This window comes from Syzygium oleosum, unplaced genomic scaffold (genome assembly GCF_021117445.2).
Source record: "Syzygium oleosum isolate NSW1041296 unplaced genomic scaffold, Sole_v2.1 Sole_v2.03, whole genome shotgun sequence".
Classification (NCBI taxonomy): domain Eukaryota; kingdom Viridiplantae; phylum Streptophyta; class Magnoliopsida; order Myrtales; family Myrtaceae; genus Syzygium; species Syzygium oleosum.
The window spans coordinates 20,724,101-20,749,646 of NW_026607487.1; the positions used below are offsets into that span (position 1 = coordinate 20,724,101).

The window sequence follows — 25,546 nt, forward strand, 5'->3', positions numbered from 1 at the left end:
ACAAAACATGCTCATAGTGAATTTTTTTCATGGAAAAAGGGTAACAACAGTAATTACTTTTGGTATCAAAGTTCAGCAGGAATTCTTTCAAAAGAGGACAAACTATCGATGCTTTCACTTAACCCCCGAGAGAACGCCACGCTTCCCAGCAAGAGAAGTGTAGATGGTCACGTATGGTGGCGAGCACGACGTCGATCGCCACCAAACTGCAAACAGTACAGTGGAAGAAACTGGAATGGAGTGCATGCATGCATTTTGCAGAGGGTTGATGGACGTGGGATGGCCCTACACCTTTTTGACATTTTGAAGCCCTTCGGCCGCTGGAATTGGAAAAATTAAGAACCTCATCTTTACTTCATTTGTCGTATCCATCATCAGTAAAAAAATTCAATAAAAAATCTAGATTCCCCTCCTTTTCAACACTTTGTATTTTTCTCTAACGTGGAATTTTCAAGCCATGCATTGGCTGGTCCGAGAGATTAGGTGAACCGCCTCCTACCAAACTTGCTTGAGGAGATCTCTCTTTAAAGCCCGCATACACAAGTTCACATTCTTGTCCGATTGATCACCTTCGCCACATAATGGCTAGTCATCCCATTTTGGTAATTGTCGCCACAGCTTTTCTAACCACACTCACGTGGGGAAGTGCCTCTGCGCAACTCTCTACAAACTTCTACTCCAAAAGTTGCCCCAATGTTTTGAGCACGGTGAAACCTGTTGTCCAGTCTGCGGTGTCGATAGAGCGCCGCATGGGTGCTTCTCTCCTTCGCCTCTTCTTTCATGATTGCTTCGTCAACGTAATCTTTCCTTCCTCCTTTTTTTTTTTTTCAAATTTCTACTTGTTCCCCACATATACACTCCTGCCACAACCATTTTTACCATTAAAACTCAAGTCTTCTATTGTACAAGATGCGAAAGAGTTTGCATAATTCCAGTATAAAGGCTATCTATGATCAGTTCTATGAATACACTCGCTTTTTTTCTTTTCGAATGAAAAAAGCCGATTTGGATTTCTATACCATCTACCATCGAAAGATAACGTGATAACATTCATGCAAACTAGTCTATGCATACAAAGGTTTTTTTTTAAGTTGACTTGAAAATTAATAGTGACACCAACTCCATCGCTATGCAAAAAGCGTCATCGGCTCTTCAATATTTAATGTGTGAACCTTTCGAAGAGGAATCACTTACTTTTTAGTGGATCGTTGATGAGTCAGTCCTGTTCAAAGACATGCATGGTTTGACATGGTTAGTTTTGCATTGATAAAAATTAGGGGTGCGATGGCTCGATACTCCTGGACGACACATCCTCGTTCCAAGGGGAGAAGACTGCCCGTCCAAATAATAATTCGGTAAGAGGATACAACGTCATCGACCAGATCAAGTCCAAGGTGGAGTCCGCCTGTCCAGGCGTGGTCTCTTGTGCAGACATTGTAGCCATTGCCGCTCGCGACTCGGTGGTCCTAGTATGTGTTGAAATTGATATAGCTAATTGTTCATTTATTCTGAGCTCCTAATACACTGTTAATATCAATTGATGGCGATGTGATATTTGAAGCTGGGCGGGCCAAGTTGGGAAGTGAAACTGGGAAGAAGAGACGCAAGGACCGCAAGCTTCTCGGTCGCCAACAGCGGAGCCATTCCCCCTCCATCTTCAACGCTCGCCAACCTCATCTCTACTTTCAAAGCTCAGGGCCTCTCCACCAGGGACATGGTTGCCTTGTCTGGTACGTGTTTAATATTTGCGGTCTCTGGCCTCGCTCAATTGCTAGGTCGCTCATGGGTCATGCATACGGGCGTGTATTGCAGGGTCTCACACCATAGGGCAGTCAAGGTGCACGAGCTTCAGACCTCGCATATACACCGACAGCAACATCGACAGCTCCTTTGCCAAGACTAGGCAGGGCAAGTGCCCCCGCACCGTTGGGTCTGGGGACAGCAATCTGGCTCCTCTCGACCTCCAATCGCCCACTGCCTTCGACAACGCCTACTTTAAGAACTTGATCAGCAACAAGGGCCTTCTTCACTCGGACCAGGAGCTCTTCAATGGCGGATCCACCGACTCTCTCGTCAAGACGTACTCCAACAACCCCAAGACCTTCAACTCTGACTTTGCTTCCGCCATGATCAAGATGGGTGACATCAACCCCCTCACGGGTTCCAAAGGCGAAATTCGCAAGATCTGTAGCAAGGTCAATTAGAGTCTCTACGCCTTGTCTCACCATTCGTGATTGTGGAAAAGATGAGGTTATTCTCTCTAATGTTCAGCAAAAAACCAGGATGAGTATGCAATGCGAATGCCCCCAACCAAACCGACGGGGAAGTGTTTTGTTGTCGAGAAAGTGTAACTTTGATTTCTGTAGCCAGTCTGCACTTGAGATTTCTCAGTGGGAATAAAACCTTGAACAATTCAACGTTGGACTTATACACCCATAGCAAATGCCACTTTTATACGATTGACTAGTTTGATTTATATGAGCACCAACAATAATGTCGCCATACAAATGCCTGTTTGACTTTAAGAGTTACTTATCCACGTTCTCGCTAAAATTTGAAAAATGTTGTCTCAACTTTACAATAATAAGAAAAACTGCCGTTCAATTTAAATGGCCTGAAAAGTCCATGACATTTTAAAGAAGTTACGAGATGTTCAGTATTAAATAAAGCCAGATCTCAAATCGAGTCATAACATACTCTATGTTACCACTGCGCATCATTAAGAAAACTCTTCTTTCATTGAATTAGAAAAAAACCTATGTAGCACCGACACGTTGGAATGGCCAACGTGTCTGTGTGGGACACCGACACGCCGTCAAACAGGTGTCGGATTTCCGACATGCGGTCAATGTGCCGGACACGCCCCTGACACGCAAGTGTGGAATCCCGACAGGCGATTCTGACATGTACGGGGTTAATTTTATAAATTTTCAAAAAATTATGGGTCAAAATGTAAATTTAAAAAAAAAATAAAGGTGGAAGAAATAGAGCTAAAACACGCTAGGTCTTTATTTTCTCTGTCTTCTTCACTCAACCGACGACCTACCCATCTCAAATTCTCTTCTTTCTTCTTTCCATCGACCACCGGTCCACCGCGAGGCTCTCTCCGCGCTGGTCACCGCTCGCCATTGCAGCCAGGTAGAAGGTACACCTCTCTCTGTTTCTGCCGAGTGCCCTAGTCACGGGCTTTGGTTTTTCTATTGTTTGTCTTGGTGTCGGATTTGATGGTGTAATGGTAGCTCGATGAGGGAAGAAGTCGTGGTGGGTGGGTTGGGGGGAAGAAGGAAGAAGTCGTGTATATTTATTTGTAGATTTGAATTAAAAATGATAATTTATCATGTATATATAAAAATATATATTTAATATAAGTGTTCCAATGTGTCGGAATTCTCTATTTTTTGAGAAATGACGTGTTGCGTATCATGTCATATCGCGTGTCGTATGTCGGTATCAGTGCTACATAGGAAAAAAACTGAAACTTCCTTAAGAAGACCGCCGTACAATCACCAGGCCCGACCTTGCTAAGCCCACACATCAGGCCCGCCGTTTACATGAAAACCCTGACAATATAAGTACCTACCAAACCTTAAGTTTGGGCAGGTTTGCTCATGTATAGTGTTGGGTCCTCAGACTTTCATCTGTAAGCCCGACCATCCTAGACTTTTTGACATTTGGGTAGGCTCCAATGGTGCCTGATGAGCCACCAGGTCAGTCATGTTCCCAACCATCACGAAGCTTAATAGGTTATCAAGAAATTTTTCGGGAAACAAATAATGAGCTAGATGATGTACTTGATACTCCACGATTGCTTGACTAGATGAACAGTACAGCAAGGTATTTGAAAGAAATCCAGAATTAAGCCCCAAAAGAAGCTTTCATTACCCATGTCGCCCCCATTTTCAATTTTAATGAAGCAAGTACATGCCACACACGAAATGATCTTAACCGGCGGAAGACTTGCGATAGGGCTGAGCTGCAACCTCAAAGAAAAGTGAATCACCGACATAGGATGCTCACTCGAAAGGACAGTCTTGAAGTATGAACAGTTCTTCAACGGCCCCTTGAGCTTAAAGAACAACTTGCAGCTGACTTTTCCGCAACCCACATGATTTGTAAAGGTCTTGAAACATACGTGAGACTATGTGCAAATTGTAATCAGTACATATGACTCAGAACGTCTCTATTATGGTCATGAATTTACCGTCGGTAAACTTAATATGACGTGGGACATAAGTCAGCATAAGAATATGATTATCACTGCAGGATCCATCATGTGGAAATAATGCTTGACGTGATCAAATCATAGAAAAAGAGATTACAGTTACTCGGGAATCTAGATCAGATCACAATACAGGAGCTGCAAAGAAATCTCTAAGATGAAGTGGTTCTTCTCAACCTTGTGTATAATTAGAACAGGCGCAAGTCAAATAATCTAGTACAATAGCTTCCATATGGATACTAACAGTGATCAAAAGGTTCTGAGATCAGATTTGCTCAAAGTAATGAACATTAGTGTCGCTAGAGATGGAGCTATAGGTGGTGGTGCTGGTTGAGGTGGTGAATAAAGAAGAAGTGGAAGAGGAGGAGGAGGAAGAAGATGAGGGAATGACTAAAGATGGGGGTGGCGGAGGAGGAGGAGAGGGGTCGGGAGGTGCGGCAGTAGAAGAAGACGAAGAAAAGGTTGGAGGAGGAACAACAGAAACCACCAAAGCAGCTGTAGGATTAAGAGCAGTACTAGAACGAGGAACAACAACATTGGATTGAATATGATTGTTAGTGGCGGCTTCTCTGTATTTGAATCTCAGTATCTCATTTCTTACAGCGTTGAGTTCAGCCTGCAGAGTTTGGATCTGCTGTTGCAAAGCCGAGATTGCACCCATGCATCCGTACACTGGGTCTCTTAGCCTCAGATTCGCTTCGTACACCAAACTGTTTGCGGTATCGGCCCTTTGGCTCTCTGCTACCTCCTATAGAAAATCCCAGATCATGTGTGCGTGTATGTTCAGTGATCAGAATAGAAAGATTGAGAAAAAGGAATTGATAGGTAGCAATGGACTATTAGCATTAGTATAGACAGAGGAAGCTGTGGCCCACCGTGAGCATCTTGGAGACGTTACTTGCACCGAAGACTTTGTGAACAGCGGCGAATTTCTGAGGCTCGTGTGGGGAGAAATAAGGGGAGAAAGGGCACTCTTCGGCACATCGCCTCCGCAAAAGCTTACACGCCGCGCACGGCGTTATGTTGTTGAGCGTCCCGGTGCAGCTCGGGCTCAACATCATGTGCCGTCTTCCCATTTCATCACCATAAGCTGCATCCTTCTCTCTCTTGATCTTCTTTGCTATCTCGTCCGATCTTTCCCTAGCACCACCCAACCCCATCATCACACAAGTCAGTCCTATGAAGGGGGGTAACAGAAAGAAACGACAGGAAAAAAAGACAGAATAAGCCGATATATTCAGATCGATATCGCTTGGACAGTACCCGTCTATGGACATTCAAGCACGCATTCTTCAATGGGGTTCCTTTTTGCAGACAAGGCTATGGAGAGAAGATCAAAAGGAGGAAAGGGAAAAAGAAGAAAGGGACGAGGGGAAGGAGTGCTTTAGAGGCAAAAGGGAGCGAGGTCAACGGATGGCTATTTTTATGAGAGAATACTTGGAAAAGAGAGAATGTAATTACGTGATCACATTGCAGTGGTATCGGTGTTCATGTGCTGAACATTAGGTTAGGGAACAACTGGGGACAATCGTGGCATGTAGGCAGCATCATCATCAATCAATTAGGTAAATACCAGTACGTGTGCATATGGATGCGATAGTCTCTCCCAATTTTTGCATTTCCCATTTATGGGTCTTGGCTTATTTTAAGGGGCAAAACGGGGTGCCTTGCTCTCGTCTACCTTCGAGGCCAATTGACTTTGGAATGCAATAGCCTCGACTCCTCTCCATTTTCGTATGTTGCTTGCAATCAAGTATATGCTACTTATGAGGGGCTTCTCTACCGTACTTATATTAGGTCTCTCTCTCTCTCTCTCTCTCTCTCTCTCTCTCTCTCTCTCTCTCTCTCTCTCTCTCTCTCAACTAGCCTAACTATCAATAGTGAATTTATATGAGGATTCGATATGATTGATTGGTGTGTGTATATATATAAATTCGATTTTTTCCCATTTTTTCTTTTTTTTCTTAAGTTAGTCACCAGAGAGAGTAACTATTCTTAAACATTAGTACCCCTTAAAAGCTTCGTCCATCCCGTATGACATGTGTCGAATACCAATATTTGATTGTCACCATCGACAGAATTCTAGATAAAGGAAACAAAAATCGAGCGATCCCTTTATATGTTCGAATAGGATTTCTTCCATCTGAAAAAGTTTATGACAAAAGAAAATAGAAAAGCTGAAGGTTAAAGAAGTGATGCTAGAAAGTTTTTTGGCGGAGAGAGAGAAGGACGTTAAAATCAACATCTCCATTGAAAGCCGTGAAGTTAGCCAGCAACACATGCAAATCATTGATATGATTATATTCAAAATACAAGTTTCAAAGTTTCAAATGGGCAATTGAACCATTGCATCTTTTGAAATAGTAAAGCATTACAAATCTATAGCATCGCAAGTTTTATCATCTGACTAACTCTATATGAGCTTTCCTCTCAACTATCCAACAAGAGAGTTCGGATGCATCAACTAAACAGTGCTTTGCAGACATTACAAGGATTCCTTGAAGCAGAAATTTTACAAGTAATAGTAGTGTAGACGGTCCACTTTCATGGAGTGCAAGCATCAAAAGTAGGTAAAGAAAAACGATATAAACCTAAATAAAGGTGCATTTGAAAGCATCTCCTCTCTTTAGCTCTCAATGTAATAAGGAATTTTTTTATTGACTTAAATATTAAGACAAATGGAGCCATCACTCCTTCCTTGTTTGACCCGGATTCGGTGGCTTGTAAAACGCTCCGACTTCAGCTCCCCCATGTACATCCTTGATGTCAAGGGCCATGACGGCCATTTGCGAAACCCTAACTTGTAAACATACTTATATTCTACACAGGCCAGTGTGTATGTACACTGTACCTACCCGAAGGTGGATTCTCAAAATGATCTAACAGTCAATTTAAATACTTGGGCCTGCCTTCGCACCCAAAATCATGGGATTCGCCATTTGTAGGCAAATCCACACTTCAACATATCTCAGATTGCATCTCCGCAGCCGACCTTTCTTATTCAAATTGGGACAGAAGAAACAGATGCTAAATGACATTGAGCAGCATCACCGGTCCCTTTGCAATGCACCCACTTCTTTTCCAGGGCAGCATAAAGTATAGGGCACGAGAGGCAAGTGTGAAATCGTGAACCTGTTGGGATTCGAATTCAAACTTACATTGGAGTTGAGTTAGCTAGACGTGTTGCCCCGGGAGTCCATCAAGTCTTAAGTAATCATTAGAATAAGGTAGACGAGAAAGTTGGAGCGTCGAGTTCATATGCATTCAAACTAATGGAGCAGATGTTCGTCGCGGGGCATAGAAATAGTCCCCACAGGTCACAGCTGACGACTAGGATGAGATGCAGGAGAGTGCATCTGAACGGGGCCGACATCTTGAGCGGATTAAGGATGTTTGGTGTGACTTTTTGTATATTTAGCATTGCTTCAATCTTTTCGAGATTGACATCTGTCTTTTTTTTTTTAACTGTACAATTAATTAAATTTTGTCGATGACAATTAGAATGCAAAAGATCCAATTAGACTACGAAGTTTATTTTGCCATCGATTATACTGCGAAATATTTAGGCAAAAGGACACCAGAAGTGCCATAAGTTATGTACGGAGATCACTTTGGCGCCATAACTTTTTTTCGGATCACTTTGGTGCCAAATCGGAGGAAAATAGATCACTTTAGTGACTCCGGCCAAAATTCCGGCCAAAAAGCTGATGTGGCATTTATATTTTAAAAAAAATGGTCTGACTTGTACAGGTGGAAATTATGTGGCTTTTTTTCGAATTTTTTAATCTTTTTTTTTCCTAACTTTTTCCCGGTCGCCGGTGCGGCGACCAGCCAAAGGGGAGGGACGGCGAGGCCGACCTCGCCGGCCTCTTGCGAAGCTCGCCCCGCCGGCCACCGGCAAGGGCAAGCCTCGCCGGCCCCTGGCTGGGCAAGGTCGCCTCGCCCAGCAAAGGCGAGGCCGACCTTGCCGTCGCCTGGGTCGCGACGGCGAGGTCTCCCCTTGCCCGGCAAAGGCGAAGCCGACCTCGCCATCTCCTCGACCCAGGCAACGGCGAGGTCGGCCTCACCTATGCTGGTGAAGCGAGACCTCGCCGTCGTGACCGAGGCGACGGCGAGGTCGGCCTCGCCAGATCTGGCGAAGCTCGCCCCACTGGCCACCGGCGAGCTCCGCCAGATCTGGCGAGGCCGACCTTGCCATCGCCTCGGTCGCAACGGTGAGGTCTCGCCTCGCCCAGCAAAGGCGATCGCTTCCTCTCGGCGAGGGTCGCCGGGCCCCGGCCAGGGGCCAACAACCCTCGCCAACCACTCCGCCCACCACCGCCGGCCCTTCCCGGCGGTGGTGGGGTGGCAACAGCAGCGACGAGGGAGCCCTCGTCGCTGCTGCAATGTTTGATTTTTTTTTAAATATAATATAAATTTTATTTTTCTAAAAAAGTACACGTCAGCGAACTAAACAGCGTCGTTTTTTGTTTTTAATGCTGACTGGACCTCTCCGGCGAGCCATGGACCTCTCCGACGAGCCATGTCAGCACCACGTAGGATTTCCGGCAAGCCATGTCAGCATTGACACTAAAGTGATCGTTTTTCAAAAAAGTTGGCACCAAAGTGGTCGGAAAAAAAGTTATGGCACCAAAGTGATCTCCGTACACAAGTTATGGCACTAATAGTGTCATTTTGCCGAAATAGTTATATTTCATTTATTCATATATACCACATGTGTGGTATTAGTCAACTAAAATTGAAATAAATGTTCGATTAGTGTTGCAGCCTTTGTTATAGATCGCTGCCATGTTTCTCTATAATTAAAGACAAGCATGATTAATGTACTTACCATAACAAAGTTAATCTTAGATGCATATATAAGAAAATAGAAACATGATAACTAACTGATGCCTGAGCATCCTTGAAGGCCATCAATTCGACAACTTTGGAAATAGTCAAGACATGGAGATTTACAATCAACTATCTTTCTCACATTTTCAACGTCTCTGAAATGTCATTATTGCATTTCTTAGTTACTAAATCTTTACGAGTCTCAATTGTGATGAATGTTCCAAGAGTCAAAGTTCTAGTTCCTAGGATTTTATTATGATATGACTTTCCAATGAGTCTAGGTTATTACTCGTGCTTGGAGGGTTGTTCCGTGCTCAATTATATAAGCATGTTACGATGAATGAAAAGACATGATTGATTCATAATTTATTTGAGCCTTTGGCTTGAGAATAAGAAGTTTTCTTTGTTTTGCTCTTATCCTTATGTTGATTAGCAACATGTGGTGAGTATTGCTTTTATCCAATGGATTCCTACGGATGGCGAGTAACCAATCCAGTTAAGTTTTCAGTTGTGTTACCTCCTACTTCTCTACTCTCTCTCCGGCGTCACAAACATATTCAATAGTGTAAAAAAATGTTTCAAATTCATAATAGACTTGCAAATGTAGGGAAATAACTTTATCAAATCAATAAATAAAAGGTTTATCTAATTGATTAAATTGATCTCTAAATAACCGTACAACTAGTTTGTCTCACTTCTCCTAGTTAAAAATTTACTAGTATTTTCTACCGTACAAATTATTAGTAATTCCAACCGTATCTAATAATTACACTTGTAATGTATCCAACCATACTATCGAACATTTACATTTCCATAATGATACCACGTGTTTGTATTTGTTAATAAGTAGCATTAAGTATTCAATTTTCGTTTGCAATCTATGTGTTAGCATCAAACGTTTGTCTATAACGGCAAGCACCATTCATTATTACTTACACTGCGTACAACTTAAAATTTCAATTCTATTTTTTGTCTTGTTCAAAGAAAATTTTCATCGCCAGTACGACCAAAGGCAACAAATCGAATAGTTTCTCCCCTTAATGCGCAATCAATAGCTACAAAACTTACTTGTATCGCCTTATCCATCCAAAGGATGAAAAAATGATTTCTATCGCTTTAGGGTAAACCAAAGGCAACAAATTCCTAGGTTTGTTGCCTTAGGGTTGACTAAATGTAACCATACCGTAAATTTGTCACGTTAGTGTAAAAATAATGTGGCCCCATGATGTTATTAATTAATTGTTAAATAACTAGTTAATTACTAAAACGTATTGCTTATGAAAAGATGAAAATGCGCAATTCTATTGAGAAGTTACAGTTACTCCGAAGAGATGTGACTCTTGCTATGCGACTCTAACGAAATGAAATATGCTTTGATGGAAAGCACCTATTGATAACCCATATAAATAGAGTATGGTCTTCTCTCCACCCATGAAGAACAAACGTTGTATTTTGTCCTCCATCAGATAAGATATGTTAAGAGAAAAGTGGGTTAAGGGAGAGAAATCAGATTTCTCCGTTTCTTCTGTATTCTACAACAAATCATTTCAAAAGGCATTGCTATGGATAAAGGTGTGTCTTCATCCCTCTTATCATGAAAATCATAAGTTCTACGATTCTGAATTTCAAAATTTTTCCGCATAAAATAATTACATTAATGCTTACACTTAGGTCATACTCAAAGGCGACGGAAGAATGATTTTGTCTCCTTAGGTCGACCCTAAGGCAACCAAATTAAATCTATGGCATAAGTTCAAAATTTTTCCATCCTCAAAGTATGAATTTTTTCTCTAGGCCCAACCCTAAGTGATGAAACCATTACTTTGTTGCTTTAACACTGACTTAAGGCACCATGGTTTTATTAATTTAGGTCTAACGTAAGGTGACGAAATTTCATATTTATCGCAATAGGTTCAAAATTATCCCATCTTTAATTGAATTAATGGCGACAAAGTACAAATTTTGGTCGCGTAAGTTTGACTTACCGCGATGAAACTTTGGTTTCCCCTTAGGTATGATCTAAGATGACAAATACTTATGGCAACGAAACTTTGTAGCCTTAGGATTGACCCGATGACAAATACTTACATTTGTCACTTTGGGATGGATCAAACGCGTTTGATCCACCCTAAAGTGACATTGATTGATCCTAAAGTGACAAATGTAAGTGTTTGTCATCGTCGACCCTAAGGCTACAAAGTTAAAAGATTTAGGGAAAATTTCATTTAGGTACCTAAAGTGGGGCCTTTTTCTCAATTTGGTACCCAAAGTGGACATAGTCCCAAATTGGTACCCAAAGTGCCCATTCAGTCTCAATTTGGTACCCAAAGTGCCCATTCAGTCTCAATTTGGTACCCAAAATGGACATAGTCCCAAATTGATACCCAAAGTGCCCATTTAGTCTCAATTTGGTACCCAAAGTGCCCATTCAGTCTCAATTTGGTACCTGAGTTCGCCGGCCGGTCAAATGCTCGCGGCCGGCAAGCAATTCTTGTTCCTACAAAGCATTTTTTTACTTTTTTTTTATTTTTTTCCCTTTTTCTGTTTTTTTCTTTTCCTTTTCCTTTTCTTTTTTGTTTCCTTCTTCCCTCCACCGGCCACAGCCATGGCCAGCGGAGGTCGCCGGCGTCGGGCGAGGGCGGCCCTCGCCTGGTCGGGCGAGGGCGGCCCTCGCCTGGGCTGGCGAGGGTCGCCCTCGCCTGCGTCGGGCGAGGGCCACCCTCGCTTGGGTCGGCCCTCGCCCGACGCAGCGAGGGCGACTCCTCGCCCGTGCGAGGGCCGCCCTCGCCCGACGCCGGCGAGGGCGACTCGCCAGATCCGGCGAGGGCAACCTCGCCCTCGCCGGATCCGGGTAGGGTCGGCCTCGCCGCCTGTGGCGAGGGCCGCTCGCCCGACGCCGGAGGGTGACCTCGCCGGATCCGTCGAGGGCGAGGGTCACCTCGCCGGCTGCCGGCGAGGGCGGCCTCGCCTGCGACGGGCGAGGGCCGACCCAAGCGAGGGTGGCCCTCGCCCGGACGCCGGCGAGGGCGACCCTCCCGCCACCTCAGCGAGGGCCGCCCGCCCGGGACGCCGCGCGAGGGCCGCCCGACGCCGGCGAGGCCGCCTGACGCCGGCGAGGGCCGACGCTGCGACCCGCCGGCCATGGTCGTGGCCCGGAGGAAGAAGGAAACAAAAAAGAAAAGGAAAAGGAAAAGAAAAAACAGAAAAAGGGAAAAAAAATACTGTTCCGGTAGCCGAAACAGTAAATTTCTTGCAGGCCGGCGAGCATTTGACCGGCCGGCGAACTCAGGTACCAAATTGAGACTGAATGAGCACTTTGGGTACCAAATTGAGATTAAATGGGCACTTTGGGTACCAATTTGGGACTATGTTCACTTTGGGTACTAAATTGAGACTGAATGGGCACTTTGGGTACCAATTTGGGATTATGTCCACTTTGGGTACCAAATTGAGAAAAAGGCCTCACTTTGGGTACCAAAATGAAATTTTCCCAAAGATTTATCGCTTTTTAGTGGACCCTGGGGCGACAAACTTGAGGAAAAGAAGGCACCAATCATAGTTAACCACCAAAGTCCACATGCTTTACTGATTCCAAGAATTGCACTCCATGTGGTCACATGGACACGATTCATTTATTCTAGTTAAAAAATTTCGCAATCAGACGCTTTAATGAAGGCAATTGCGTGCCGCTAGGTGTTTAAATGTTGGTTGATGCATCAAATGCGAAGCTTCCACTCCATACTCAAGTCTTTTTTGTCTGGTTTTGCGACGAGTTCACGTGAGTGAAGACAAGGTGCAGCGCCCTCAGATTCGCTTTGCACCCGTCTGCCTCAAACTTGATTAATGGCGACCACTGTTTGAACACGACCCATATCCACTTCGCTCCCCTCCTTCGTTCCTACAGAATCACCTCTCTCTGCACCCACTTGATCATGTAATTATGCAGCTCCCATATTTCATTAGCTGCTAAGCAGAGACTGCATCGCCCATCTTGTTGACCTCGTCTAGAAAACCCCCCCACTTCTCATTAATTTACTGAATCCTACTTAAGCCCCTAAGTTGACTTTGTTTTCTTAATGTTTCATCTGCTCCGCCAATCGTGACTCTTGTTATTTTATTTTGTTAAGGTGATATCATTACTATCACACATTGTGACTTTTGAAGCGTTCCTCTTATCTTCTTTTATTTTTTTTGGGTCCAAAGAAAGAGTCCATTCATTTATTAGAATAATATTCGAGAGGTATAAATGAGGTTTCAAGCTTAGCAAATCCCATATAACTGCGAAAGAAAGCAAATGCCATAATGCAAATAACAAATCGCAGTCTATAGTTAAAAGTACATTCTCATCCCTAAAAAACAGATTTACCACAGTAAACATTCGGCAGCCAATCACCAGATTCGGTGATGAACACACGCCGAGATCTCCCACTCTATTTGCATCGACTTCCGGTGTACGTCTAGATTCAATGTCCTCATCATCATCGCCTTACAGAGACACTAAGATCAATATGTTGAAAGAACACAGATCAAATACCTATGAGGAACTCCTATATCTATATCTAGATCTAGTTCGTGAGAGTAAAACCCCCAAATTTAGACCTAAATCTAAATTGGGAGAGGAGAGTGGCCTAATCTTGAAGAGGTTATGGAGCCACGTCACGTACATCCTCCGCTATGGTGATTGACTAGATGAATGGCCGAACTCATCTCTACATTCACCCAAGACCAGTTGTAGAAATTTATTCACACAAACTTTCAAAACAAATCGGGAGAGAAAAAGAAAGACAATCAAAAACTAAGTAGGCTCTCACCTTCAGAAATTGAAGCTAAGAGCCTACAAGAGAACTTTACAAAAGGGAAGAGTTTTTGGGAGATGAGGGGGTTTGCCAACAGAGAGAGAAAAGAATGAAACCTTATCCTCTTATGTTTTTACAAATTGTCTTATAGGTAGATACAGACTTAGAAATGTGGAAGCGAGGGGAAAGCTGAAATTACTGTGCTTTTGGTTCATAGAGAAGTAGTTGACGTCGAGATGAATTTCCCTTTTTTTTTTTTTTTAATCTTTGAAGGAGTCCATCACATTTCCATGTCAAAGTATGTTTCAAGGAAAAAGAATTCATAATAATAATCTTACTTCCGTCGCTCCGTTGATTATTGTCACCGTCACTATAATTTACAAGTTGTGGACACCACAAGATGCTAGTCGCGGTTCACCTGTTTACTTCGGAGAGCGAACGCTGTCATATACAAAACCGGTTCAAGCTTTTCTATAAAGGGCAGTTGGCTTCCAACACCAACACCAACACCATTTCTGGGTCTCTTTTGATTCTTGAAGCTTTCTAATGAAATGATCTTTGTCTTATCTCACTAAGTATCATAACATGGTTTTTTAGGCATCAAAGATGGTTTTGGATATAGAAGATGTAGAGATCTTGATAGTTGATACCATTGTGACCGAAAGACAGTTTTTAGGACCAAGAAAACTAGTTAGACATTCGTGTTTAGGGAAAAGTGCTAAGCAATATATTCAAATAAAGAAGTTTTTCAATTTGTAAACACTTGACTTTTTTGGTGATGCGTGTAGTTAGTGTCGAAGTTTTCCTTTTTAGGCACGCTTAATTGGTACTCTTGTTTAGCTTTGAACTCTTTTTATCTATTTTGCTCGAGTGTAAGGAGTGTGGGCATTCATCGTTCGTGTAATCGTGCATGAAATGGAAGAACTGCAAATTCAACGATAGAGGATGGATGGATTGATAGCTACAATCTTCGAAGTAAATACACATAGGAACCATTCACGAACAACTGATCAGATTGGTAAATTTAGCACACGTGAATCCATCTAGCTATAAGAAAGCGGCGAAAATCAAGAGAAATTGCCACGCAGCACCCTAATCATGGCCAAGTAACAACCCCGAGGCCTGGCATTAGTCCCCCGACGACCAAAGCCGAAGCACGGAGTTGGACCATGATCCTCAAACTCCTCTTCCCATTTTCCCACTCTGGTAGGCAATGACAGTCTGGAAGTGGACGTCCGAGCGCGTCCACCCACGGCTGGAGAAGGCGGCACCGACGACCACAAGGAGGAGGAGGAGGAGGAGGAGGAGGAGGAGGAAGAGGAGGTGGGTGATGCCAGAGACGATGACCTAAATTTGGGGAGGATGGTGCTGAGGAATTTCGTCTTAGGTCGTTGCTTACTATCATTAGTATCCCTGGCGGGGGTGTAGAAGTAAGAAGGCGGAGGCATGAGCGGAGGCACAGCATCGTCGCAGAATCGGACTTTGGGAGTGCCAGGCTGCGATTCCCAGGTGAAGGGAATCGACACAGTCGTTCCTCCACGGCTGTAAAGTTGCTGACCATTGGCGTCATCGTCGTCACCATCGTCATCGTGGAGATCACCGGGATTGAGGTACTTGCTAAGGCTAACGCTGCTGGTGCTGAGTCGCCTAGGAGAGAATGTTTTGGCATCGAGGTAATGAGGAGGAGGAGGATGCTTCATCCACTGCGTTTTCCGACTTAGATCGGACCTGCTCTTCATTATGTTGGCCTCCATTCTCAAAAATGCCACAGCTTCCTCCTCTAAACTCTCTCAACAGACCCCTCCAAAATAAACATCAAGGCGTCCCAACTCACAACAATGCGTCCCTTCCTTTTTATATATAGAGAGAGATACGGGGGTAATAGAGAGAGGGTTGTCAAGTGCCAGTGATGATGCTGTGGATTTAGAGTGGTTAAGCTTTCAGCTTATTACATTAGAGGAAGGGTCGGTCCCTTTAATATATGCACGCTTTCCTCTCTCCACATAATCAATTACCTAAGCCAGCAAGGGTACTTTTCATGCCTTATGTAACCCACGTTTACCGATTCTTCTCCATATGGCCGTTTCCATACCACTGAACCAATTGTCGGATTGGTATTTTTTTCTTATTTTCTTTATGATGTAAAGATATCTATGTTCACTTCTTATGTAATATCCATTTGTATTTCTAACTGCCACTTGAATCAAAGATGGGTTGTGTATCCAGTGAGTTGAAAATTTTGATACGTCGTTTTCTTTTATTGCATTTGTACGTCGTTTTCAGATAGAGTTTGAACTTTTCGGATAATTGTCATTACCAAGCGAGGAATACGATGAATTCATGACCCAGTCGACCAACAACTCTTCTTTACGTGTTGTGTGAAGAATATTTATACTCAGAAGAGAAATGCATGAATAGTTAATTGTCTTGGATGCATTGTCCAATTCCTGGATCACCCTCCGGACGTTGAAGGGTCCGATTTTCATAAATTATAGATAGTGTGTGGCGTATGGATGTGATGCTTAACATGGATCCTTCCTTTGGAATACATAGGAATCGTGGGCTTGGGCTATTTACCAAATCTAGAGATTGCAATGCCCAAGTAGGAGAAATCCCGAGGCCTTTCCTTTGGTGGATCTCACCTCACCAACTCACCCTTCTACATGCTCGTCCCAAACTAACTGTATTGTATAGATGGCAAAACTCGGGCCCATGAAGTGTTTCATTAACCTGATGGGCCATTTCAAGAGCTTGAGCAGCCTAAACCCCAGAATCTATGAATTAATCAAGTGCAAGTAATATGTGAAGTCTATAGTATTCTATTTTATAGCCTAAATTCCATTGAAAGCATCAATTTTAGGTCGGGTTTCAACTTTGGTTTGAACTTTTTTCATTTCAAAAAAAGGAACAATTTTAAGCCGAATTCCAATTTTGATCCAAACTTTTTTTTGGATCCCTATTGTGACTTGAAATTTTAATCTCATGAAAAATCGCGCAAACTTTCGATCGGCACCCAAATTTGGTTTGTGTTAAGTCGAGAGAGAGAGAGAGAGAGAGAGAGAGAGAGAGAGAGAGAGAGAGAGAGAGAGAGAGGTATATTTGAAATGACATAAAGGATTTTTAACGGTATCATTGGACAGAAATATGACGTGAGTCAAATTTGGGTACCGATTGAAAACAATTACTTTTTTATTAGATAAAAAGAAGTTCGGCCCACAATTGGGACCCAATCTAAAGTTAGTGGTTTTTTCATATGACAAAAAAATATTGGGCCAGAACTAGGGCACATTATATAAGTTGCTGCTTTTTATGAGATATAAACAAAGTATGGATCAGAATTTGGATCCGGCCTAAAAGTGGTGTTGTTTAAAGGAATTAAGTGGTTTTTTATACGTGGTTCTAAGTCCTACACGACTTGGTATCATTAAAACAGATGTAGGCAATATATAGACAACACATTACTTTACCAATTTTCCAAATTGCGGTAAATATTCGTCATATTCTGCATTAATGTACCAAAACGCAAAGATACTGTTTAGCAATGTGGAAGGACTGGTGGTACAATGCTTGAGGCACAAGAAAATATTAGGTGAGTCAGTCTTGCCAAGTCAATAATATGTCATTCCATTCAACGTGTAACATGCATCCACACAAGTCTCACCTCTCAAAAAATTTTGAAACTCCCTCACTTCTCTCTCTCCGTTACTTCTCCTTTCACCTCCGTTAAATGTCCACGTACAAACGAAGTGTGCAGTCTTTGCTCTCTCTCTCTTCCTCCCTCTTCACAATCAAAAGCTCCATCTTTTCATTTTCTTTGGATAAGAGAGCGAGCAGAGACAACACACTTCTTCAATAATATGAACAGTTAATTGAGGTGAAAGGAGAAGTAACTGAGAGAAAAGAGAGGGAGTTTTAAATTTCTAGAAGGTGAGACACGTGTGCGTTGAATGGAGTAACATATGGCTGACTTGGAAAGATAGTCCTACCCAATGTGACCGACACCATAAATAGGAATAGTGAACTTGTAGACAAAGCAGAGCAGTTGCTTAGACTTTGAATCGTTCCACTAAATTATTATCAAAGAGAAAAAAGGACGGGAGGACCACTCATTCATAAAAAAAAAAAAAAAAGTGAAGTGGATGCATCAAAACTGCTGTTTAAGCCTTTAAGGCATGCCGGTTATGCTGGTGGAACTCATCCCATCCAAGATGCGATGCAAATTCGATTCAGTATGCACACACACATATATAATTTCGAGGAAAATACAGAATTAGCTCTATCTTATCCAATGGAAAGCTTTCGAGTTCAGAGTTTATGGTAAAAGGGAAAGATAGAAGAAGGAAGCGATGGATAAACGGTCTAAGTTAAACACTCTTTTTTTTTTTTTTTACCAAAGAAAAAACCACTCTGTTTTGGAGAGGAAAAAACAGGGGAGAATTGAAACGGTCTAAGTTAACCACTCTGTTTTGGAGAGGAGATAACAGGGGAGAATTGCGCGGAGGTCAGGTGGTTGTTGGGCTGGTTGCGAAAGATTCGCAGGCTCTCGGCGTATTAATAAATTCCAACCTTCTTTTTATTTCATTGTTCAACAAACTAATGAATGATTCAAGGAGGCATGGAGTGCAACTCTTTGAGCCGTGGCGCTGCCGCTTCCTTCCGCGCCGTCGGATCCGATGATGGTATACCCCGTGTGGGTCCATCCCCGTCATCAAACAGCTGGTCCAGCCAAATTACCGGGCCCTCTCTCTACTCGAGAAACGAAAATGATTACGAGAAAAATTTTCCTTTCCTACAACGCCTCCGTCCTCCTTCCTCCTTTAACCGGACCGCCTCCACCCACACATTCGGAAGCAGGCAATGCGACCTGCAACACTCACTCACTCACTCGTTCTGGGAGTATGACATTAACAGCAAGTTGACTTGGTCGGAACATTTCTTCAAAACCAATTTGCCCCTATATCCTTGTTGCTCTCTCTCTCTCTCTCTCTCTCTCTCTGATGTTTTGTGTACAGATTTGTATTTACAGAGTGCATTACAATGCCAATACATGGCTACTATGTTAGAAAATCTCTGCAGTGAACAACTCTTGGAAACTCGGGAATATAGAGCATTCATACATACATGCGCCGAAAAGCTTTTTATTTTCATTAATGTGTATGCGAACTAGTAGAGGTCCACAACAAATTGACAATGGCAAATTCATTTCTGCAAACTGCAAAACCCCAAGCACCACATCCCGAGCCTGCTCACCTTGGCCGGCCCGGAAATTCAAGTCTTAATGTCGGACGGAACGCGGCATCGATTTCAGCTGTGAATGAGGCGAGGCCTGAGCTTGGTCTTCCACATCTCCCTGTAAACACCAGCATCTCCCCCTCCTCGTCTCACATCCATCACCACCAACTTCTCCGTCAACCTGTTCACCTCCGCCTCCATCACCAGATTGCCCTCTCTCCCCTCCACTTCCAGCCCCCATTCCTTCTTCCTCCTCGCCCTCAGATTCTCTTCCTTTGCGAATCCCTCCACTCTCTCCATCAGCTCCTCCGGCGACTCCTCCGACACGAACCTCTCCCTGTCTTCCAACGCGTCATACGCGTCGTCGAACAATCCCGACAAGTTTAGCCCGGACGAGAAGGATATTATGTCGAACGCGTTCAGCTCGCTCTTGCTGTCCCCTTGCACCTCCATCCCCTTATTACCGTCCGGTTTGCTGCCGGAGGCCTCCGCGAACAGGTCGATCTCCTTGTAGCCTTTCCTGAACCAGGGGTCCTTGAGGATCTCGTGGACGGTGATCCTGGTGTCCGGGTTGGTGTCCAGGAGGCGGCGGAGGAAGCGCTTCAGGTCGGCCGTCATCCACTTGGGGCATCGGAACTCGCCCTTGTAGATCTTCCTGTACATGGCCATCAGGTTCGGGTCGTTGAACGGCAGGTACCCGGCGGTCATCACGAACAGGATGACCCCGCACGACCACACGTCCACCTTGGCGCCGTCGTAGCCCTTCTTCCCCAGGATCTCCGGAGCCACGTAGGCGGGGGTGCCGCAGAGCGTGTGGAGGAGGCCGTCGGACCGGATCTGGTCGGTGACGGCGCTGAGGCCGAAGTCGGACACCTTGAGGTCGCCGTTGTCGTCGAGGAGGAGGTTCTCGGGCTTGAGGTCGCGGTGGAAGACGCCGCGGGCGTGGCAGTAGCCGACGGCGGAGATCAGCTGCTGGAAGTAGCGGCGGGCGAGGTCCTCGGAGAGGCGGCCCTTGGAGACCTTGGAGAAGAGCTCGCCCCCCTTGGCGAACTCCAGGACGACGTAGATCTTGGTGCGGGTGGCGAGGACCTCGAAGCAGGAGACGATGTACGGGTGGCGGAGGCGGCGGAGGATGGAGATCTCGCGCTTGATGTTGGACATTAGGGTGGCGGAGTTGGAGGCGGAGAGCTTCTTCTTGTGGATGACCTTGAGCGCCACGCTCTGCCCGGTCTGCAGGTTCCGCGCGTGGTACACCTTGGCGAAAGCGCCGCAACCCAGAAGCCTCCCGACCTCGTACTTGCCAAAGAGGGCGTCCTCATGATGAAGATGTCGTTGATGATGTTGTTGTTGTTCGATCTCTGGCATCAGATTTTGCTGCCAGAGATCGAACCTCCTCCGGGGGGCTCGATACAAATGAATTCACAGACGAAAAGGGCAGGGCCCTTGAACAAGAACAGATTCGATTTACTCGCACAAACGCAGGCGGTATGCGAAATTTGGGCGGGCGTGTGCTGCTTCTGATGACGAGACAAGATGTTTGAGAGAACGGACGGGAGTTTTGAGGAGCTGGACAGGGAGGACGCGGGTATAGAAATGGTATATGCCGGCTCTGCTGAATCACCCACGTGAAAAATTCAACAGCAGCCGTCCACCTGTCTTCTTTGAGTGGCAGGAGCGGCACGCAGGAAGGACAGCAAGGGTTTTTTTGTTTGTTTGTTTGGACAGCAATTGTCCGACGGCACTAAATTAATATTTAAAGTAAAACACGCTCTTCCCCCCGCCCCTTCAATCATTAAGAAAAGAAACCCAACCATGTCCATCACACGCAAAACGAAGCGACAATTCAAAGCCGACGGACCTGGCTAAGGAAACCCCGTATAGTTTTATGGGGCTGGTGATATCAAATTTTATGGGCGGGTGATATCACTAGTCAACTTTTAAGCGTACAGGCAGAGAATAAAATCGCATGTACATTAAGAATATATATGTAAATCTGGTAGATAATCGGTGCAGGATATAATAATCCTAAAATGAATCGAACTCCCTTTCAAAGTAATTTGCATTTACCTGTAGGTCGGGTGAGATACATTGGAGTTTGACTATTAGGTTTGACGTACAAATGCTCGACACCACCAGCAAACGCTAGCGATCGATCTAGAGAAGGGCCGCTTGCTTGGGCACATGATATTTTTGTCCGGTTGAATTTTAGTTATGAGCGGACATGCCCATGGAGATGGAGGGGAGGGAGGAAGTTTTGGTGACGTCCATTTTCTTGGAATTCGAATGGATTTGTGAGGGAAGCGCCAGGGGGGGCGGGAAACAAGTGTGAAAACGAGAGGGAACGACAGGACTTTGACAAAACCAAGGCAACGAGGAAGCAGCAACGGAGGTGCAAAGGGACACGTAGGTGATACGTACGATCTCCGATCTTTGTCTCGCATTGTAGCCTTTTTCCAAATTCCACGCGTCGTGTGTGGTGGACATTGCGCTCCCCGAAACTTCCCGCAAATTCCGGCTCTTTAATTCCGAACTGAATTTTTTTTTTCTTTCAGTTGATTATATAGCGTGGAAAGCCGGATAAGGATGGTGCTACTTCTCACCCTCCTTTCATCCAATTTCCAGCTTCGGTTTTTTTGTAGGGTTCGTCCTCAACAGAGATCTCCATGTGTTCTCTCGCATAGAGGTCGTACGTCCACCACCGTCTCACTCGTCAGGTTTTGCCCCGTGAAATTTAGGCGCATCTGCAAGCACATTCACTTGGGCAGCGTAACCAACGATCTACATGGGATATTTATTATATAAGGAACCAATTGGGTTCTAGGCAAGATTATATGAAGGAGTAGTTGGAAGGTACGAATCTAAACGGTGGGCGTCTAGAGTTCTCTTCAAATGTTTTTAATCGCTATTGAAGAGAGAAAAAATCAAGATGATGATGGTGATTGATTGATTCCCGACTGAAGAAATGGATGTGGGACTCTGCGAAACAGTTGAAGTTGGGTCACATGATCTTATGGCTGGAATCCGAAGGAGGCTAGGTTAAGCGGACACCAAGTAGCCCATTTCCAAAACCCAAGCTCAGTCGATCACATGACCCCTTCCCGTGTTGGTCCACCACTTCAGCCTCTTGTCCTTTTCCTCCCTGTTACTTGGCCTACATAATTTTGACCAAAAAAAAAAAAAATTGGCCTACATGATCCGTGCACCATGCAATGAACTTCATGCTAGTTCTTGTCTATCAACACATCACGTGGGTCTCGTGCGAAACTTACCTACATTAGCATAATTTGTACGAAACAAGAAAAGAGGGCACAAAAAGCGAAGAAGAGAGAGATAATTACTTTGAGCAAATTGCCGGTACAGAAAATGTTTCTCTACAGGTAACTTTATGTGTCCTCGGCATAATGACTTTGCCAAAAGTGCATAGTCACAAGCGCCAATCCATGGCGTAGAAGGTTGCTTCGTGAGTTTAGTGATGTCCTAGACTTACAGGTGTACAACTAAACGAGGGGGTAATACTTAACACCAGTAACATTTCGCTACATTATTTAGTGTAGCAATTTGTAAATCAGTCTCCGCACATTTCTCTTCTTTCCTAATAGAGCGCGCAAGGGAAAGGAGACCTGTGAGCAGTCAGTAGACGTTGAGTTGCTGAGTACACTAATGCCTGCTCCAGCAATGATCAAGCGAATTATGAAATGCAGCTGCAGTATTGAATTCATGGACCTGACCTCGAATTGCGAAGATGATGTTCCAGCTTGTTCGCTTGTTAAGAGTCACGCGTGATAGAAATCCATTTGAAAAATGTCTGCACAATGTTCTGAAATCTCAAAACTAAATTCATCGACGACTTCGCCTAAGTAATGTGCTGATGATTTATGCTTCACAATATACATCTGAACTTGAAGCACGGAAATACATACGATGGAATGTAAGGGTAAAGCTGTAAATAACTCCAGCCAAAAGAAGACGGGGGAGATGGAGAAAGCGATATGATCAAGGCATGAACAACTTGTTGCCGCATTTACACCTCCAAGCTTCAGGGTAGTACTCGGCAGTGACGAGTGTTCCTGGGGGCACTGGCGCGTGAACAGGCTTACAAGGCGTGCATTTGCCGCATTTTGAGTTGCATCGCGGTGGTGAAGATCCGGGACCTCTTGTTCTCAGTTCCCTCCTTCCTCCCACCACCATGATCTCAGACACCTGTTCCTGCAATTTTTGCAAATGGCATATGCCCGTCAAGGGATTACCAGAACACGGTGAGATATAGCTAGCGGATATGAATGTGAATAAAGTAGGTACCTGAAGATGATTAGGATGAGGTTTACCAGGCAGTGAAGGACTGAGAATACCTGCAAGGCAGGAATATACACGAGATGATGTCGGACCTAGCTGAACGCACAATGGTCCCTGTTCATAACCCTCGAGGAACAAGAACCACTTACCATCGAACCCAACACATGGAGGAGGAGTAGGAGTGGGATGAGACAGAGAGAGTGCCCAAATTGAGAGGAGGGAGACGGAGCACATAAACAAGGCACCAGCACACCCTCTGATTCGCTTCAACCCCAACTCCAACTCCATCTTTATTATAACCCCGAGCAAGAAAATTGAAGGAGCTTAATAAGTTGGATACTGCTAAAAATGTTTTCGGATGTTTGTCTCTTGGCAGCACTTGATTGAGGATAGAAGAATCTTCCACAGTTCGATAAAATCCACATGACCATGCAACACCTGAATTAATGCAGCGGGGGCAGTTGGTGTTGGGTGGAATCAAAATTGGAAAAAGGTGACCCAATCCCAAAATGGGGTTCTTTTAATTAATCAATCGATTCCTAACTTCTCACTTCCGAAAAGGGCTTCCTAATCTGATGCACATGTATTCATTTCCCTCCTCCATGCATGTCTTTCGATTTAGCACGTATACTTGACTCAGGTTTAACAATTTCTCCTGTTGGCAAGACAATAAAGTTGGAAAATGTTTATGCATGTTCAGACATTATATGGAGGTGAAGCAACAAGGAGTAAACCTCCGAGAGTACACCAATCAACTAATTGAATACAGCAGTCAGTTAACATGAGAGGAGGAAAGCATCTCAGAGCTGCGATGCCACATGATCGATGCACCAAACCAACATAAGGTGTGTCTGACACTCAACTATGCATTAGTATGTCGTTAGATTCCAAGAGCGATGCGGTCCAGACAAAATATCCGAACTAACCCAACAGTAGACTGTCTGGAGTCTGGCCCTTTCGAGAGCATGTTTGCGGGGGGGTCGCAGTCGCACCACTTGCTCCCATTTATTCATAATCAACTTAGAGATAAACTGCGTGACCTTTGTAAATTCGAACTTGCTTGCCCCCAGCTTTTCGTGAAATTATTTCAGAGTAAAAATGCATCACTTGGCTTTTGGACAACTCAAGGCCTGACCTAAGGAGGTTAAATGCCTGGAAATGAAAATAGAAGTAAAGCTTTTGAGATTGGATCGGTAATGGAGTGAGGGAGATGGTTTGAAGAACGTCTGTGGATGTGGACGTGGATGTGGACGGACGTGGAGAGAAAGTACAAAGTGAACACAAATATGGGAATGGGGGGTGCATTTGTTGGTATGCATTTGTTCTCACCTTTGATTCCTTTGCCTAGTGCTCCTTCTAAACCCTATACTCCAACATCTCTCTCCTTCATTACTAAACAATTCGAAGTATCCGATTGCAGACGTGAGATCCATAATTATTCTGAAAAAGAAAGATTGTGAGTTGAGAATGAGATCCACGAGATTCTAATTAAACCTTTAATTACTCGATCTCTCTCTATAATATCATATATATAAATATATATACTATGAAAAATGGTAGTATGACTCCGCATAAGCAAAAGAATTGCCATTGTGAAATTGCTGCGGAGGGCTTGCACAACGTGAAAAAGAATGGGCAGGGCCCGTGAAGTTCTATACCAATTGGGCTGTTGTCCAAAACAAGGAACAAAAAGGGTTAGAGTAGACTCACCACTTTCTTTGCTATTCATCTTCACCAAACCAAAAACACTTGATTACAGTTCTGCGCAAGCTCGGGAAAATGGATGTAACTTCGTCAGTACAGATCGGAATGACCTGATTCCAAAGCCAAATGAACAAAGACTTCTAGATTGACAATTTCTCTGTTTTGAGTTTTCTCAAATAAGCACTATAGGAAGGACGAAATCGGGGTAGAAGTGGACGGATGTAAATGGACAGAACAGAGGAAAAGATAGAACTTCGTTGGTTGCTCTTCCAGGCCTCCAAGGAAGTGGATAGGGCACCGATTCTTCTAGATCGATGACTGCAACTCTTCAAGGATGCAGATTTGAAAACCTCCGACTCTTCAAGGACGGAGTGAAAACTCTTCTAGGTTTTCAGGGGTATGAACTCTTCAAGGTTCAAGATAATTGCTTGATGCAAAATTTTCATTAATCAAATTCGTCTGTCGAATA

At 44.1% G+C, this 25,546-nt stretch overlaps 4 protein-coding genes across 6 annotated transcripts; 1 reads left to right on the top strand and 3 right to left on the bottom strand.

Annotated features, from left to right (window-relative positions):
- The first annotated feature begins 534 nt into the window (after positions 1 to 534).
- Positions 535 to 2,428, top strand: LOC115683866 (peroxidase 4-like). Its single transcript, XM_030608501.2, has 4 exons — positions 535 to 797; positions 1,278 to 1,469; positions 1,562 to 1,730; positions 1,813 to 2,428. Exons 1-4 carry the CDS (start codon positions 582 to 584, stop codon positions 2,202 to 2,204), a joined length of 969 nt encoding a protein of 322 aa, XP_030464361.1. The 5' UTR covers positions 535 to 581; the 3' UTR covers positions 2,205 to 2,428.
- Positions 2,429 to 4,274: 1,846 nt separating this feature from the next.
- Positions 4,275 to 5,961, bottom strand: LOC115683760 (LOB domain-containing protein 15-like). Of its 2 annotated transcripts, none has more exons than XM_030608368.2 (3): positions 5,793 to 5,961; positions 5,095 to 5,359; positions 4,275 to 4,967 (listed from the first exon to the last, which is right to left on the bottom strand). In XM_030608368.2, exons 1-3 carry the CDS (start codon positions 5,843 to 5,845, stop codon positions 4,485 to 4,487), a joined length of 801 nt encoding a protein of 266 aa, XP_030464228.2. In that variant the 5' UTR covers positions 5,846 to 5,961; the 3' UTR covers positions 4,275 to 4,484. The 2 variants fall into 2 exon arrangements, with proteins under 2 accessions (XP_030464228.2, XP_030464229.1); XM_030608369.2 differs by lacking the exon at positions 5,793 to 5,961 and adding an exon at positions 5,483 to 5,764.
- Positions 5,962 to 18,970: 13,009 nt separating this feature from the next.
- Positions 18,971 to 20,818, bottom strand: LOC115683830 (CBL-interacting serine/threonine-protein kinase 11). Its single transcript, XM_030608461.2, has one exon. It carries the CDS (start codon positions 20,443 to 20,445, stop codon positions 19,153 to 19,155), a length of 1,293 nt encoding a protein of 430 aa, XP_030464321.1. The 5' UTR covers positions 20,446 to 20,818; the 3' UTR covers positions 18,971 to 19,152.
- A 1,767-nt stretch (positions 20,819 to 22,585) lies between these two features.
- On the bottom strand, positions 22,586 to 24,599 carry LOC115683917 (protein EPIDERMAL PATTERNING FACTOR 1-like). Of its 2 annotated transcripts, XR_008816111.1 has the most exons (4): positions 23,523 to 24,599; positions 23,380 to 23,429; positions 23,001 to 23,286; positions 22,586 to 22,885 (listed from the first exon to the last, which is right to left on the bottom strand). XR_008816111.1 is itself a non-coding variant. In XM_030608568.2 (3 exons), exons 1-3 carry the CDS (start codon positions 23,659 to 23,661, stop codon positions 23,074 to 23,076), a joined length of 402 nt encoding a protein of 133 aa, XP_030464428.1. In that variant the 5' UTR covers positions 23,662 to 24,596; the 3' UTR covers positions 22,894 to 23,073. The 2 variants fall into 2 exon arrangements, 1 of the variants encoding a protein (XP_030464428.1); XM_030608568.2 differs by lacking the exon at positions 22,586 to 22,885 and having other exon boundaries at positions 22,894 to 23,286; positions 23,523 to 24,596.
- Positions 24,600 to 25,546: the final 947 nt, after the last annotated feature.